This window comes from Bufo gargarizans, chromosome 3, assembly GCF_014858855.1.
Source record: "Bufo gargarizans isolate SCDJY-AF-19 chromosome 3, ASM1485885v1, whole genome shotgun sequence".
Lineage (NCBI taxonomy): Eukaryota > Metazoa > Chordata > Amphibia > Anura > Bufonidae > Bufo > Bufo gargarizans.
The window spans coordinates 221,426,536-221,441,229 of NC_058082.1; the positions used below are offsets into that span (position 1 = coordinate 221,426,536).

General features: G+C 38.3%; 1 protein-coding gene across 1 annotated transcript in view; it reads right to left on the reverse strand.

Annotated features, from left to right (window-relative positions):
* Positions 1–2,893: 2,893 nt before the first annotated feature.
* Positions 2,894–14,694, reverse strand: part of MYO16 (myosin XVI) — a 482,244-nt gene continuing 470,443 nt past the window's right edge. Inside the window, exon 34 of the mRNA XM_044285559.1 lies at positions 2,894–3,037. Coding sequence (XP_044141494.1) covers positions 2,894–3,037 — 144 coding nt within the window. The remainder of the gene's footprint in view (positions 3,038–14,694) is intronic.

A 14,694-nucleotide genomic window follows, 5' to 3' on the forward strand; every position in this document is an offset into this window, starting at 1 on the left:
CTTTCTGAGACCCAAGAGAGTATTTTTGCACATAGAGCATAGCTTTGGCAGGTGTGTTATTGGGCAACCTATTCTGTAAATGCTGACTTACTTCATGGACCAACGACCCCTCACCACCACAGAAATGGTGGAACCAAAGTAAAGGCAGCCAATATAGAATATTTAATTTTGTTTCTTCACAGATTAAATTATTAATTTTGAGTGTCACAAAAATGTCATGTTTACTTTAATAGCCCTTTTTTATTTTTCAACTTTTATGAGAAACTGTAAGACTATAACTGTGACATTTATAAAGAAATGTTTCCAAAATCCCTTCTTGCATGATTGTATCATCAGATAGAAAAGTCATGCAAAATGTAAACCCAATTCCTCCACATATAATTCAAAGAACTCATTCATTGCAAATGAAGACAACTGTGAAAAATGAGAGCATCAGTATTTATTATCAGCATTTATTCTCTTGATCATAAATGAAGATCAACAGCACCGTTTATGGATAATTATTTAAAAAAAAAGTCAGCAGCAGATGTATACAGTGACAGAATTCTCTCAAAAGTTTCTCTCAGCTGTTTCTGCAGTTAAAGGGGGTTTCAGGCAGTGGGAAATTCATGACCTAGCCTCAGGATTCGGTAACCAATATCCAATTGGTGACGGCCCAACTCCTAGCATTGCCACCGATCAGCTGTCTGAAGAGCATACCTCACAGCATACCACCGTACATTGTATAGTGGGTGTGCTTGGTATTGCAGTCCAATCCCATTCATTAAAAGGCACTGGGCTGCACAAAGACCATCTAATGATGATGTCACTGGCCTAGGAAGAGCCATGTTTTCTTGAAAATGATGATCTTCAGTGCTGGTAGTTGGACCCCCTCCAATCTGATATTGATGACCTATCATGAGGATAAATAATCAATATTCTACTCTCAGAAAATTATTCGAAAGTAGAGTAAAATGTGGAGTAAAAAGAAGCTCCTTGTGAACATCAAGGACAAGGGGACTTCTAATACTGATTAACCGTTAAATTAGGGCAGGGTATCATACATTCTTAATAACTGCTAATAATATAACAACCAGCAGTTCATACTTATATATCATGTCATCACCAGCAATCATTTATAAAGATATTATTTACAATGGTTTATACAAATACTAATGTCACATGTGTGCTATATAATCAACACAAGTCCTCCATATTTTGTGAATGCAGCAGTAAATTGTCGAGGGTGGTTCAGTGCTTAAGAGTAAATTATATCTTAGAAAAACTGATAAACACCTCAAAGGAGGAGATTTGTGCAGAATATTATAGTTTGAGATGTTTATTAGTTTTACTGTTTTACAAAACTGTATTACAGAACAGAAGCTGTATGCCCCATCTGTAAGTGCATAGGAGTTGAATCTTTGTAGCTTCTCTCCCATTATCATTAGTAAAGACACACACAGAAACAATTATATAATATAATATATACACAATTATATTATGTATGGTAGACTTTCCAATATATAAAATTTCCTTACAAATTGTTACCCTAAAGGTTTGAGACCTAGTGTCACATTTACATTTCTTTCTTAGAGAATATGTAGGGACTCCTGGCATTAGGGGGCAGCTTAAACAGGTGCCCTGGGCGACTAGTGGGGATAAGATTCCTATTCCTTAAACTCAGTTAGGGAAAGATGGTATCTAATGGGTCAGCTGTCAATAAAAGCTGAGAAACAAAGCTAAGTATGGAGCTTCTGTTGAAACACTGTGCAGCAAAATATATTTCCTTTGTGAATCCTATTTTTAGGTTTTTAATTTTCCTTTCTTACTTGTTTGATCAATTTGCTTGTGTATCCCTATGTTTATATGGCTATTACCGCAAATAATATATATATATATATATATATATATATATATATACAGTACAGACCAAAAGTTTGGACACACATTCTCATTCAAAGAGTTTTCTTTATTTTCATGACTATGAAAATTGTAGATTTACACTGAAGGCATCAAAACTATGAATTAACACATGTGGAATTATATACATAACAAAAAAATGTGAAACAACTGAAAAGATGTCATATTCTAGGTTCTTCAAAGTAGCCACCTTTTGTTTTGATTACTGCTTTGCACACTCTTGGCATTCTCTTGATGAGCTTCAAGAAAACTCTTTGAATGAGAAGGTGTGTCCAAACTTTTGGTCTGTACTGTATATATATATATATATATATATATATATACCCACTTGTAGGATGGTTAGTTCGGCCTATCAGAGGAAATTATTCTTAAAGCCTGAATTCTATCTATACAGAATACGTGTACTTTTGATTACATTGCAAACTTTGTTGTTATGATTTCACATGCTGTGAATAAACTCATAAGAAATTGATCCTACTGATAAGTCATTTGCTCCAATGTCACTGCTAAACAGGGTTGACTTCTGCTGGTCCTTTAGGGCCTATCGTTCTATCAGAGCCCAGACTAAGATATAATGGAAACTGGTCTATTTTTCCTTTTATGATCAACTTGCCATAGTACTGAATGTATGACATGGATCCATTCTGTTTCCCTGGTCTAACATTCACAGTGAAGGGGCCCATGCTGTCTCATTAGGACCCTACACTGTTGAAACCCAGCCCTATATTTAAGACGCAAAGTACAGTTTATCACCATATTTGTTATATTAACATAAACCACACACATTAACATCAAGACATTGAAATAATCAACACATGCATCCATTTTACAGAAAATGTTACATGAATTTTAAAACACTTTCATTATATATATATATATATATATATATATATATATATATATTTGTCTGATATATATCATATATAGACAAAACCTGGCAGCAAAAAGCTTCTTTGCTGTAAAAGGTGATGGCTTCTCCAGTGTTCACCTACATCTAAGAAGACTGAGTAGGGGTCTTTTCAGTCTGTGCTAAGTCTTTCGGCCAGGCCTCTCCTTCTTCACATAGCTTTCTTCTCCAGTCCATTAGCTCTTGCAATGCTGCACTCTCATTCTCTGACATTCTTAACTGATGAATAACCTGGAGATTAAATCAGTCAAGTCACAATCTAGTTTCAAACATTTCAGTTTTTAATCTTCATTAAAACATAGCAAATGAATTTCTATTCTTCATACGGTCATAGCAAACACAAAATGCTGCCCATACTTTAACAAATTTTACAATATCAGAACATTTATCATTACAGTACCTGCCAAGATGTCTCAAAATCAATGCAATTTTCCTTGCTTACATAGTAAAAAATAGGACATTTTTGCACAAATTACTTTTTATATTGACTGACCCAGAATATTTCTGAAGCAGCAATATGAAATTTCTATGAATTTGAATATATTGTCTTTAGAGATGAGCAAAGTTTTCAAATACTTGATTTACAACATTTTTCGAAGAAATTCAGTTTGTTATGAATTAATTTATCACAAAGCACGTTAATTCAGTTTTATCCTGGCCTGCAGTTAAACTTTAGGGAGAATGTATCTCGGTGTATATCACTGTGCATTGCAGCAACTTGCATAACTAGTCATTTCTGGTAGCGAAACAGTTATTGTGCGTCAGATTGACAGGCAGGTCACATATATGGACGTGCAAACCATCGTACAGGCCACCAACAGTCCTAGCTAACCTCTAGCTAAACCAAAAGATCAGCCTAAAGAAGATGTGGGTGAAAACCATAGAACAGGTGCAGATCTATTCATGATACCTAATCTGAGAGTAGGCTTGGTTTCTAAATTTGGCTCACAATAAGTGATGGAAATAACTGAGAAAATAACAGAAGTGTGAACTCAGCATTACAGGTCATTATTAGCTTCAGGTCTAATCTATCCACTTGGACTGAACCATGCAATGAGCCGCCTTCAAACTGTTAGTATTTGTAAGGCAAAAACAGGAGTGGGTCCAAAACAGGGATAAAATGTGATGGAAATATTTGCATCTATTCTGTGCTTTGGACCCACTCCTGCTTTTGCCTTCCAAATAATGATCAAATCCTGATGCAAAATACTGACCATGTAATAGAAGCTCAATTTGCATGTGTTTTGGCCATTTGTATCTGAACTTGGTTTTATTCAGATGGAAAATAAATCCTGCATACAGTACTTTAGTGGCGTGTGATAGAGGCCTTATGGAGGCGCAAACGACAGGACCTGTTTTTTTTTTTTGTTTGTTTTTTCAGTTTTTCTGATTGATCAGAAGAATGGAAAAAATAACAGTGATGTCAACATTGCCAAATAAGGACTCTCTACCTTGGCTGGGCACAAGCCATCAGTTCTCTGAAATGTTCAGAGTCCATGATATGGAAATGGAGAGATTAGAGTACCAGCAACTTGGCCAGGTACACTTTCAGCTTGTGCGCTGTTGGATGAGTGCACGCATACAATGGTCTCTTTGCAATTGCCTTGGTGATCGATTGCTGGAGAAACATGTGATGAGGAGTAGGGGGAGCTTCATGAGTGATAGAGGAAGCTTCCTTCTGCTGAGCTAACTGCTGGAGAAGTCGTGTAGGCCACTAGGATATGCACCGGTTGTGGCGTCTGGCTGTACCACTACATTAGTGCCTCAGTTTTCCCAGACCACTTTATGGTGATACTCCATGATGCAGGGCTGTGGTGCCAACATTAGCACCCTGATCACACTTCAACTTCTGTCCACATATCCTGCATACCATCATGCTAATGTCCTTCAGCGACTAAATTCCCACACTGATGAGTATGGCATTTTACTCCCAACTGTCCATGCTGACTGTCTGCTGCTTCCTTTATGAACCCATGCACCTCTAGTTGTTTCTTGACTGGTAGGCTCCTGAGTAGCAGATGGTCTACCCCGGGCATATTTGGCTCCAGATCTCCCACTGCTTTCCCCCTGCTGCTGTCTCATGGGCCTGCTGCCACCCTCTCCTCCTGATAATAATGATGACGATGCCGCCTCTCCACCTGGCTACCACGTGTGCTTGGCTACATCATCATCCACTACTGTCTGTTAATCAGTTATGTCATGCTCACCGGTCTCATGGCTATGTTCCTGACCGCTAGCAACACATGCTCTCACTCGACTGTCATCATCACTAGTTGCACACCTAAGGGAGGATACAGCAGACCTCTCCCTCATGTATGTGCTAGCCTAAAGCTGTGGACTGACCTCACTAAGCTCATTCTCACTGAAAAGCGGAGCATAGCTGGCAGCATGCATTACTTCCTGAGCAGAAGGAGCAGCAAAAGAAAGAGGTAGGAGCAGGGCAGGTGATTGCTCCTGGGCCATGACAACTAAGTGTGGTGTCGGAGGAACCCACCGATTCCTGGCGGTGTGTATCTGTTGTCACCTGACATGATGTTAAAGAGTGAGTCAACCATTCCAGTACAGCTGGATTGTTGGTCAAAACACGACTGATGCTTTACAGTGGCAGCTCTGGCCTTTTGCTGTGGCTGCTGCTACCACCACCCCTTCTTCTGCTACTACTTGTGCCTTCCACAGTAACATTTTTGCCACTGCCTGTTCCTTTTGAGGGCCCAGGAAACTGTCTGTTGCACAGTAAGTCTATGTATAACAGGACAGATTAAGTATACATGGTGCAGCAGATGAACTAGATAAATGCACCTATATACTAGACTGCCTGTTGACAGTGAGTCTGATGCACAGTAAGTTTATGTATAACAGATTAAGAATGAATGGCTCAGCAGTCGAACAAAATGCACATGACAATTAGATTGAGCCTGTACTATCCCTGCAGTCTCTCTATGCTTTCCCAACAGTCTCTAACAACTATCCTTATGATCTCCCTACACTGTCCCTGTCCAATATTCTACAATTAAAAGCTTTTTAAAACACTGTCCCTAGCTTCCCAGACTTACCTACCTAATGCAAGTTCTTCCAATAGCAATTCCTAGGTCATATTTTCGCTCCTTGAACAACCATATCAGGAAATTTATCTGGCAGGGAAGGAAACCTAGGATCTCCTTTGCAACCCTAACCAAACCTAAACATCTAGGTGGAATAGGCCTCTCAGATCCTGAGAATTATATGTAAGCTATACACTTATGTAGAGTTGTGGATTGGCTTAGACCCTATAAGCAAAAACAATGGTTAGCTCTGGAAAATGTATACTTCCCTTCCACTCTCAGGGCCTTGTTGTTGGCGGACAAACCACTTCCTGCCCGAGCTTCTATACCTAATCCGATAATTCGCACTACTATCAAGGTGTGGGAGTGGTTCTCCGCTAATTATCAGGCCCTAATTTTACCTTCTCCCTTCTTACAAATAAAATATATAATTTCCCTATCACCTAGGGAGATGAGACACTCTTCCGCTATCGAGATCAGATCCTCCAGCATACCAATATTAGATCTACTTGATAAAGATGGATGCATTTTACCTGACCCACTTCTTAAGAAGTCTCTGGACCTCCCCTCTTCCAATAGGTTACTCATCAATTATATAAAGAGAGACCTTTGCTATTGGGCAAAAACACTTAATATTCAAAGTGTCTCAGATTGGTTTGAAAGCCTATTAACTTCCAGATACCCCTCCAAACTTATATCCACTATGTACAAAAGAATAAACCTCCCTCTCACGGATGCCAAACCTGCTTTCATTGGTCTATGGGAAGGAGACTTGAAGAGAAAATTTTCCCAAAAGGAGATTATGAAACTTTGCTCTATTCCTCATAAACTCTTCCGCTGTGTACGGGTTCAGGAGAATGGGTATAAAGTATTATCTAGGTGGTACAAAACCCCAGATAAGATCTCAAAGTTCTAGTGTTATCTTTTGAAAATTTTATAAAAATAAAACACAACAAAATATATTGTACCCATAAAGATCCTGAAATCTTCCAGTGTTTGAAAAAAAAAAACATAACCCTAATTGAATTCAAATTAATTGTGGTAAGAGCCCCACAGATATTAATGTACATTTTGCAAAATATGCCATTAATATTATTTTGCTAATTCATGTTTATGTAATTGCCTGAGTACAGAGGAAACACAATGCTTCCAATTAGTCTAATGCAATTATTAATTATATTACATTCTACTGCTAATAAAAATATATGCATTCACATGATTCTTTGAACAACCTTGAAAATATGGTATCTTTGCATTTAAGTGGTTAACATTTGTTTAACAGCGAAATTACCTTTCATAAAGGTAGCATGGCATACACATTTATTATCTATAACCCGTCTAATGTCCATATTACTTACTTGCATTTGTTTATTTCTATGTATATGTATATATATATATATATATATATATATGTATATATATATATATATATATATATATATATATATGTATATATATATATATATATTCCCATATTTCGTCAACAGCTATTCTTTCCTACTCCTCAAATGATCAGTTGGTGAAATTCATTCCTGAATCCTTCCCCAACTGCATCTGTCAGGAAAGAGGTATCACAGCCCAATACACATAAGATAAAGAGCCAGCCCTTCCAAAATTGGAAGGTTTGGCCAAGTATACTAATATATGTTTGGCTGCTTTAAATTTTTTATTAGGAGAAAGCAGCACATGCATATTCTCTAGTGCACTGAAATGGAGTTATAGATATTAATGTCCACTAGCATTTGCTTTGTTTGAAAAACCCTTTTCCTGAACAAACCCCCAAAGAATAAATTAAAGGCTTTATCCCATGATTAATGTAAAAAAAAAAAAAAAAAGTGAAAATCAGACACCATATAGTACATGACAATCTCCTTCTAGAATCGGCCTTGTACTACACATGGATCAAGAGATCCAAGCATTCATTGTTCTGCTACATTTATATCAAGCTGGAAGATCAAGGGGAATGTCTTTTCTGCTGCAGCTCAGGGGGCGTGTCCATTCTGATGCAGCACTCTCCCAATCACAACTCAAGAAGCAGTTGAAGGGTGAAACTGAGCATGTGGGGCCTTTTTAGTGAGCCAGACAAAGAAAAAAATTGTGGCGCTATACAGATACATTTTATTGAAAAACTCCATAGTTACAATTTTTTTTTAAATTATATTGCAATTACAAAAGTATTCAGATCCAGGTGCTAGTTTGAAAACTGTAAAATATTTTTGTAGGACAATCCCTTTAAGGTTGAGTCATATGTATATATAAAAAAATCTAGAAAAAATCTAGAATTATACAATGAAATTATTAACCAGGAATGGAAGGAGGGACTAGAACAGTTCAGAAGGAAAGGTGTAGGGTAAAAAATATACATAAACCTCTCAAATGTATATACTAATGCAAGAAGCCTGACTAATAAAACTGGTGAACTGGAATTTGTGATGTGTGAGGAGAACTATGATATAGTGGGAATAACTGAGACATGGCTGGATGATAGCTATGACTGGGCAGATAATGTACAGGGTTACAGTCTGTTTAGAAAGGATCGTCAAAACCGGAGAGGAGGAGGGGTCTGCCTTTATGTAAAGTCCGGTCTAAAGCCCACACTCCGTGAAGATATAAGTGAGGGACATGAACATGTGGAGTCACTGTGGGTAGAGATACATGGCGCTAAAAAAAATAATAAAATACTAATAGGAGTTTACTATAAACCACCTAATATACCAGAGTACACAGAAAATCTACTGCTAAATGAGATTGACAAGGCGGCAAATCATAATGAGGTGGTTATTATGGGGGACTTCAACTACCCAGATATAGACTGGGAAACTGAAACTTGAATATCTCATAAAGGAAACAGGTTCTTGGCAATAACCAAAGACAATTACCTCTACCAACTGGTTCAGGACCCGACTAGAGGGACGGCCATACTGGACTTAGTATTAACCAATAGGCCGGACAGAACTACAGATGTGCAGGTTGGGGGACACCTGGGAAATAGAGACCACAAAGTAATAACCTTCCAATTATCATTCAAGAGAGCGTTTCTACGTGGAGGAACAAAAACACCAAACTTCAAAAAAGCTAAATTTAGCCAACTAAGAGAGGCCATAGGCCTAACTAAATGGGATAAAGTCCTCACAAATAAAAATACAGCCACAAAATGGGATATCTTTAAAAGCATCCTAAAATCTCATTGTGAGAGGTACATACCGTATGGGAATAAAAGGTTAAGGAACAAAAAGAAACCAATGTGGATAAACAGAACTGTAAAGAAAGCAATAAATGACAAAAAGAAAGCATATAAAACACTAAAACAGGAAGGTAGCACGGAAGCACTGAAAAACTATAAGGAAAAAAATAGAACATGTAAAAAACAAATAAAAGCGGCCAAACTAGAGACCGAGAGATTAATTGCCAAAGAGAGTAAAACTAACCCTAAAATTTTCTTCAATTATATAAATGTTAAAAAGTATAAATCTGAAGGTGTCGGCCCGTTAAAGAGTAATGAGGGGGAAGTCGCAGAGAGCGACGAGGAGAAAGCAAAGCTGTTAAATATTTTTTTCTCCAATGTATTCACTGAGGAAAATAAACTGTCAGATGACATGCAGAATGTAAAAATAAATTCCCCATTAAAAGTGTCCTGTCTGACCCAGGAAGAAGTACAACAGCGATTAAAGATTAAAATAGACAAATCGCCAGGACCGGATGGCATACACCCCCGTATCCTAAGGGAATTAAGTAATGTCATAGCCAGACCCTTATTTCTGATATTTGCAGATTCTATATTGACAGGGAATGTCCCACAGGATTGGCGCATGGCAAATGTGTTGCCAATATTCAAAAAGGGTCCAAAAACAGAGCCTGGAAACTATAGGCCGGTAAGTTTAACATCTGTTGTGGGTAAACTGTTTGAAGGTTTTCTGAGAGATGCTATGTTAGAGCATTTTAACGGAAATAAGCAAATAACGCTATATCAGCATGGCTTCGTGAGGGATCGGTCATGTCAAACAAATTTAATCAGTTTCTATGAGGAGGTAAGCTCTAGACTTGACAGCGGCGAATCAATGGATGTCGTGTATCTGGACTTCTCTAACACTGTACCACATAAAAGGTTAGTATATAAAATGAGAATGCTCGGACTGGGAGAAAACATCTGTAAGTGGGTAAGTAACTGGCTCAATGATAGAAAACAGAGGGTAGTTATTAATGGTACATACTCAGACTGGGTCACTGTCACTAGTGGAGTACCTCAGGGGTCAGTATTGGGCCCTATTCTCTTCAATATATTTATTAATGATCTTGTAGAAGGCTTGCACAGTAAAATATCAATTTTCGCAGATGACACTAAACTGTGTAAAGTAACACTGAAGAGGACAGTATACTACTACAGAGCGATCTGGATAGATTGGAGGCTTTGGCAGATAAGTGGCAGATGAGGTTTAACACTAACAAATGTAAAGTTATGCACATGGGAAGGAATAATGCAAGTCACCCGTACATACTAAATGGTAAAACACTTGGTAACACTGACATGGAAAAGGATCTAGGAATTTTAATAAACAGCAAACTAAGCTGCAAAAAACAGTGTCAGGCAGCTGCTGTCAAGGCCAATAAGATAATGGGTTGCATCAAAAGGGGCATTGATGCCCGTGATGAGAACATAGTTCTACCACTTTACAAATCGCTAGTCAGACCACACATGGAGTACTGTGTACAGTTCTGGGCTCCTGTAAACAAGGCAGACATAGCAGAGCTGGAGAGGGTCCAGAGGAGGGCAACTAAAGTAGTAACTGGAATGCAACTACAGTACCCTGAAAGATTATCAAAATTAGGGTTATTCACTTTAGAAAAAAGACGACTGAGGGGAGATCTAATTAATATGTATAAATATATCAGGGGACAGTACAGAGATCTATCCCATCATCTATTCATTCCCAGGACTGTGACTGCGACGAGGGGACATCCTCTGCGTCTGGAGGAAAGAAGGTTTGTACACAAACATAGAAGAGGATTCTTTACGGTAAGAGCAGTGAGACTATGGAACTCTCTGCCTGAGAAGGTGGTGATGGTGAGTACAATAAAGGAATTCAAGAGGGGCCTGGATGTATTTCTGGAGTGTAATAATATTACAGGCTATAGCTACTAGAGAGAGATCGTTGATCCAGGTATTTATTCTGATTGCCTGATTGGAGTCGGGAAGGAATTTTTATTCCCCTAAAGTGAGGAAAATTGGCTTCAACCTCACAGGGTTTTTTTGCCTTCCTCTGGATCAACTTGCAGGATGACAGGCCGAACTGGATGGACAAATGTCTTATTTCGGCCTTATGTACTATGTTACTATGTTACTAATATGGCAATGCTTCTCCTTACTGCAGCATCCCAGGGCCTCCACTTTAGTCTGTCTAATAATCATTTAGGACATTATTATATGGATCTGTCAGCATAGCAATTAGATACTCCCAGGATGTATGCTGCACAACTGCAATGAACAGAATGTTAGCCATCTGAGCCGGCAAATAAAAGTATCAAATTGGAAACAGAAAAGCTAGGAGTTGCATAAAATAGGAGAGTGGACATGAACATACTTTTTTTTTATATGCTTGAATCATATTAAATTAATATGAGTGCTTGCTTCATTGATTTAGCAATCACATTTTTATATGAAGTCTAGTTAAATTTTATCACCAATATTTTATGGATTGTCTTCAGCTAAGGACCATTGAAATAACAATCTGAGGAAACACATGGTCAAATAAATTACTGAAACATCATTGTGACTGTAAAATTTCCATAGAAACATAGTAAATCCGAAATATTCATAATGCAATGGAACGCTCTACAGTAGCACTATAGCAAACAGCAATGTGTGTGTTAGTAAAACATTATAAAAGACCAGCTACTGTATATTATCATTAGTGAAGACTGGAGGACTTATTCATGAGCAGACGTTTTCCATTTTTCCCCGTTGCTCTGGATTATACAAGCCATATGTTGGCAATCATGCTAAGATTCTATAATTAGTGCCGATTCTGTTACATTAATTAAGCAGATCTAAAATAAACATCAGAGGAACGAGTCTATAGAGAGTTATTGGAAGCACTAAAGAAGGTTCCTGAAGATATAAGGTTGTATTCCAGGCAGTAATGAGGGAAGTAAATATAATGAATGTTTTATCAAGAATTATGGCAAAAAATAGAGCACAGACATGTTATTTAGTCAGTAAAGCTATGCCTTATATCCCTTTTTATGCTATGTTTCAGAAATTTGGGATGGATGTTAATGGTGTAAATACTGTATTACATTCCCTTAATCCTATCTGTTAAAGAGGACCTTTCATGCGATTTTATTAAGGGAGATATATACCTGTACTTGCTGGGTACTGATACTGGCTGTAGCACTGTCCAATTGCAGTGCAGAGCGTCACAGCCAGAGAGGTTTTTTCTCCCAGGCTGTGACGCTCTGTGCTGAGATTGGACAGCGTTACGGCCAAGGGAGAAGGAGACACCCACGGAGAAAGACTCAGTCTCCTCCTCATTGCTCCGATGCTCAGTATTAGCATACTGAGCAGGAGAAATCTGGCGGGGCACAGCGTGGCATAGGAGGCTTATTTTAAAAAATCAAGCAGGATGGCAGCATCAGCGGGGGGGGGGGGGGGGGGGGGATACCCCACAAGTACAGGTATATATTTCCCTTAATAGAATCGCATGAAAGGTCCTCTTTAATTTCTGGTGTGGATTTACTTTAAAACATCATTAAAATCAATGTGCAACACAGTATACAAGTCTCCAATATGTTGCAGTTGTCACTTTTGCGCTGCAGGTCCTACAGTGAAGTGGGTAAAGTTCACACAGCAAGTCTTTGTATTTGTCGGACCCCGCTGCTCAGAATCCTTAGGAAATATTCCTCTTTAATTTGGAGCCATATGCACCATCAGATATAGGAAAACATTGGTATCCACATAAGCCGCCTTCCTTCTCAGTGAGCCATTCTGTGAATCAGCAAAAGGGTCGCACAGATAGTGAAGCACCGTCAGCCAAGGACAACTTTAAAAAATGTATTATACTCACAAACATAGACAAGTTTAAAACATTTCATAAAAGTTGCAAGCCCTCATGTTCCTGCACGACCGGGGTTAAAAGACAGCCCTGAATAGGGAGGAGTGTTCGCCCCTGACGAAGTGCGAGAGCGGAACCTGGGTCGGGCAGGAACACGAGGTCTTGCAACTTTTATGAAATGTTTTAAATTCGTTTATGTTTGTGAGTATAATAAAAAAATATTAAGTTGTCCTTGGCTGACGGTGCTTCACTATCTGTGCCACCCCTTTGCTGATTTACAGAATGGCTCACTGAGAAGGAGGGCGGCTTATGTGGATACTGATGTTTTCCTATATCTGAAGGTGCATATGGCTCTAAATTAAAGAGGAACATTTCCTGAGGATTCTGGGCAGCGCGGTCTGATAAATACAAAGATTAAAATCAACGTGATGTTATATTTCACCATTGACAGAATCCATTTAGTTTAAATGACCTTTATATGATATTGCATGTCGTTATTAAAGTTGAGCATATCGATTTTAAGCTAATCTGATAAATTACACATTTTTCTAAAATTTATCTGCCAAATGAATCCGAAGTTTATGATTCATTTCAGATGAACTGCATAAAAACAGCGCCAGGCACCATTTTACTGGGGACACAAGGAGGGAGGAAGGAGATGAAGGATTACACGACAATGGGAGGAAGTGGGGGAGGGCTGGCCTCGATTGGGTCAGAGGCTGACAGACAATCTGATCAGCCAATAAGTGGGCAGTGTGCTGGTAGGTCATTCTGCTCAGAATGTATAAATGCCATTTTGTTTCCTGCTAGGCTTGTGATAGGATGTGTTGTGGCAGTGTCAGTGTGCAGAAACAAGCCAGTTATTAGGGACACTATAGGGGCATTATAGAGAGAATGCAGAGAATTTAGATTTTTTTAGTTTTATCAGGAAAGCTTAGCATAGAGAGTGAGTGAAGGATTTGTCACTGTCCTAATTGTTTCATAAAGTTTGCTGGCAAGTTCTGCATTACAGAATCTTGCAAGGAACTTATATTTTTCTGAATGAACAACTGGACAGCTTTTGTTTATTGTATTCTGCTGCAAACAAGAAGGAATTGCCTGTTTTTCCCCCCAAAAAAATTAATAAATAAAAAATACTATTTACTTTTTGTAATTGGGCATTTTAGTGCATTATACCATGTTATTGAATGCGTTGCATATTACTTCAAGATATCATTCAGTGTTATAGCATAAGCATTTTACTGCAATAATGCAATTATTATACCATGTTATTAAACAGGTTTTAAATTACTGCAAGAAACAATTCATTGTTACAGCAAAAACTGTATTTTTACCATTGTAAATTGTCGATACCAGTGTGCAGTGTGATTGAAATTTTGCTAGTACTGTTAAATAATCTGTGTACCAAACTCATAACTTTTCACTCATAGGCCTCATAAAAGTGTCTGATAAATGGAAGAGTGACAAACAAAAGACCTGTTCATCTGAGATTCAGAATGTGGACAGTAGTGCAAACAGCAGTAGCAGCACTAGCCATCTGCCCAGTAGAAGTAGGCCACAGTTCTCTCTGGCTTCCAATCAATGCCAAATTATTATTGAGGACACAGAGGATGACATTTTGGACTCAATGGCTCAATTCTCCTCTCAGTAACAGCAGAATGTAGTCATGATCACCTCCGAGTCTCACACCATGCCTTTGTGCCAGGGGGTCAAAGCATTCATCCTGCTTCTCCTCATTGAAACCCCAGAGAAGGTTATTACTTGTATCCTTTATGTCTTCACTGTGCCTTTCTGCATG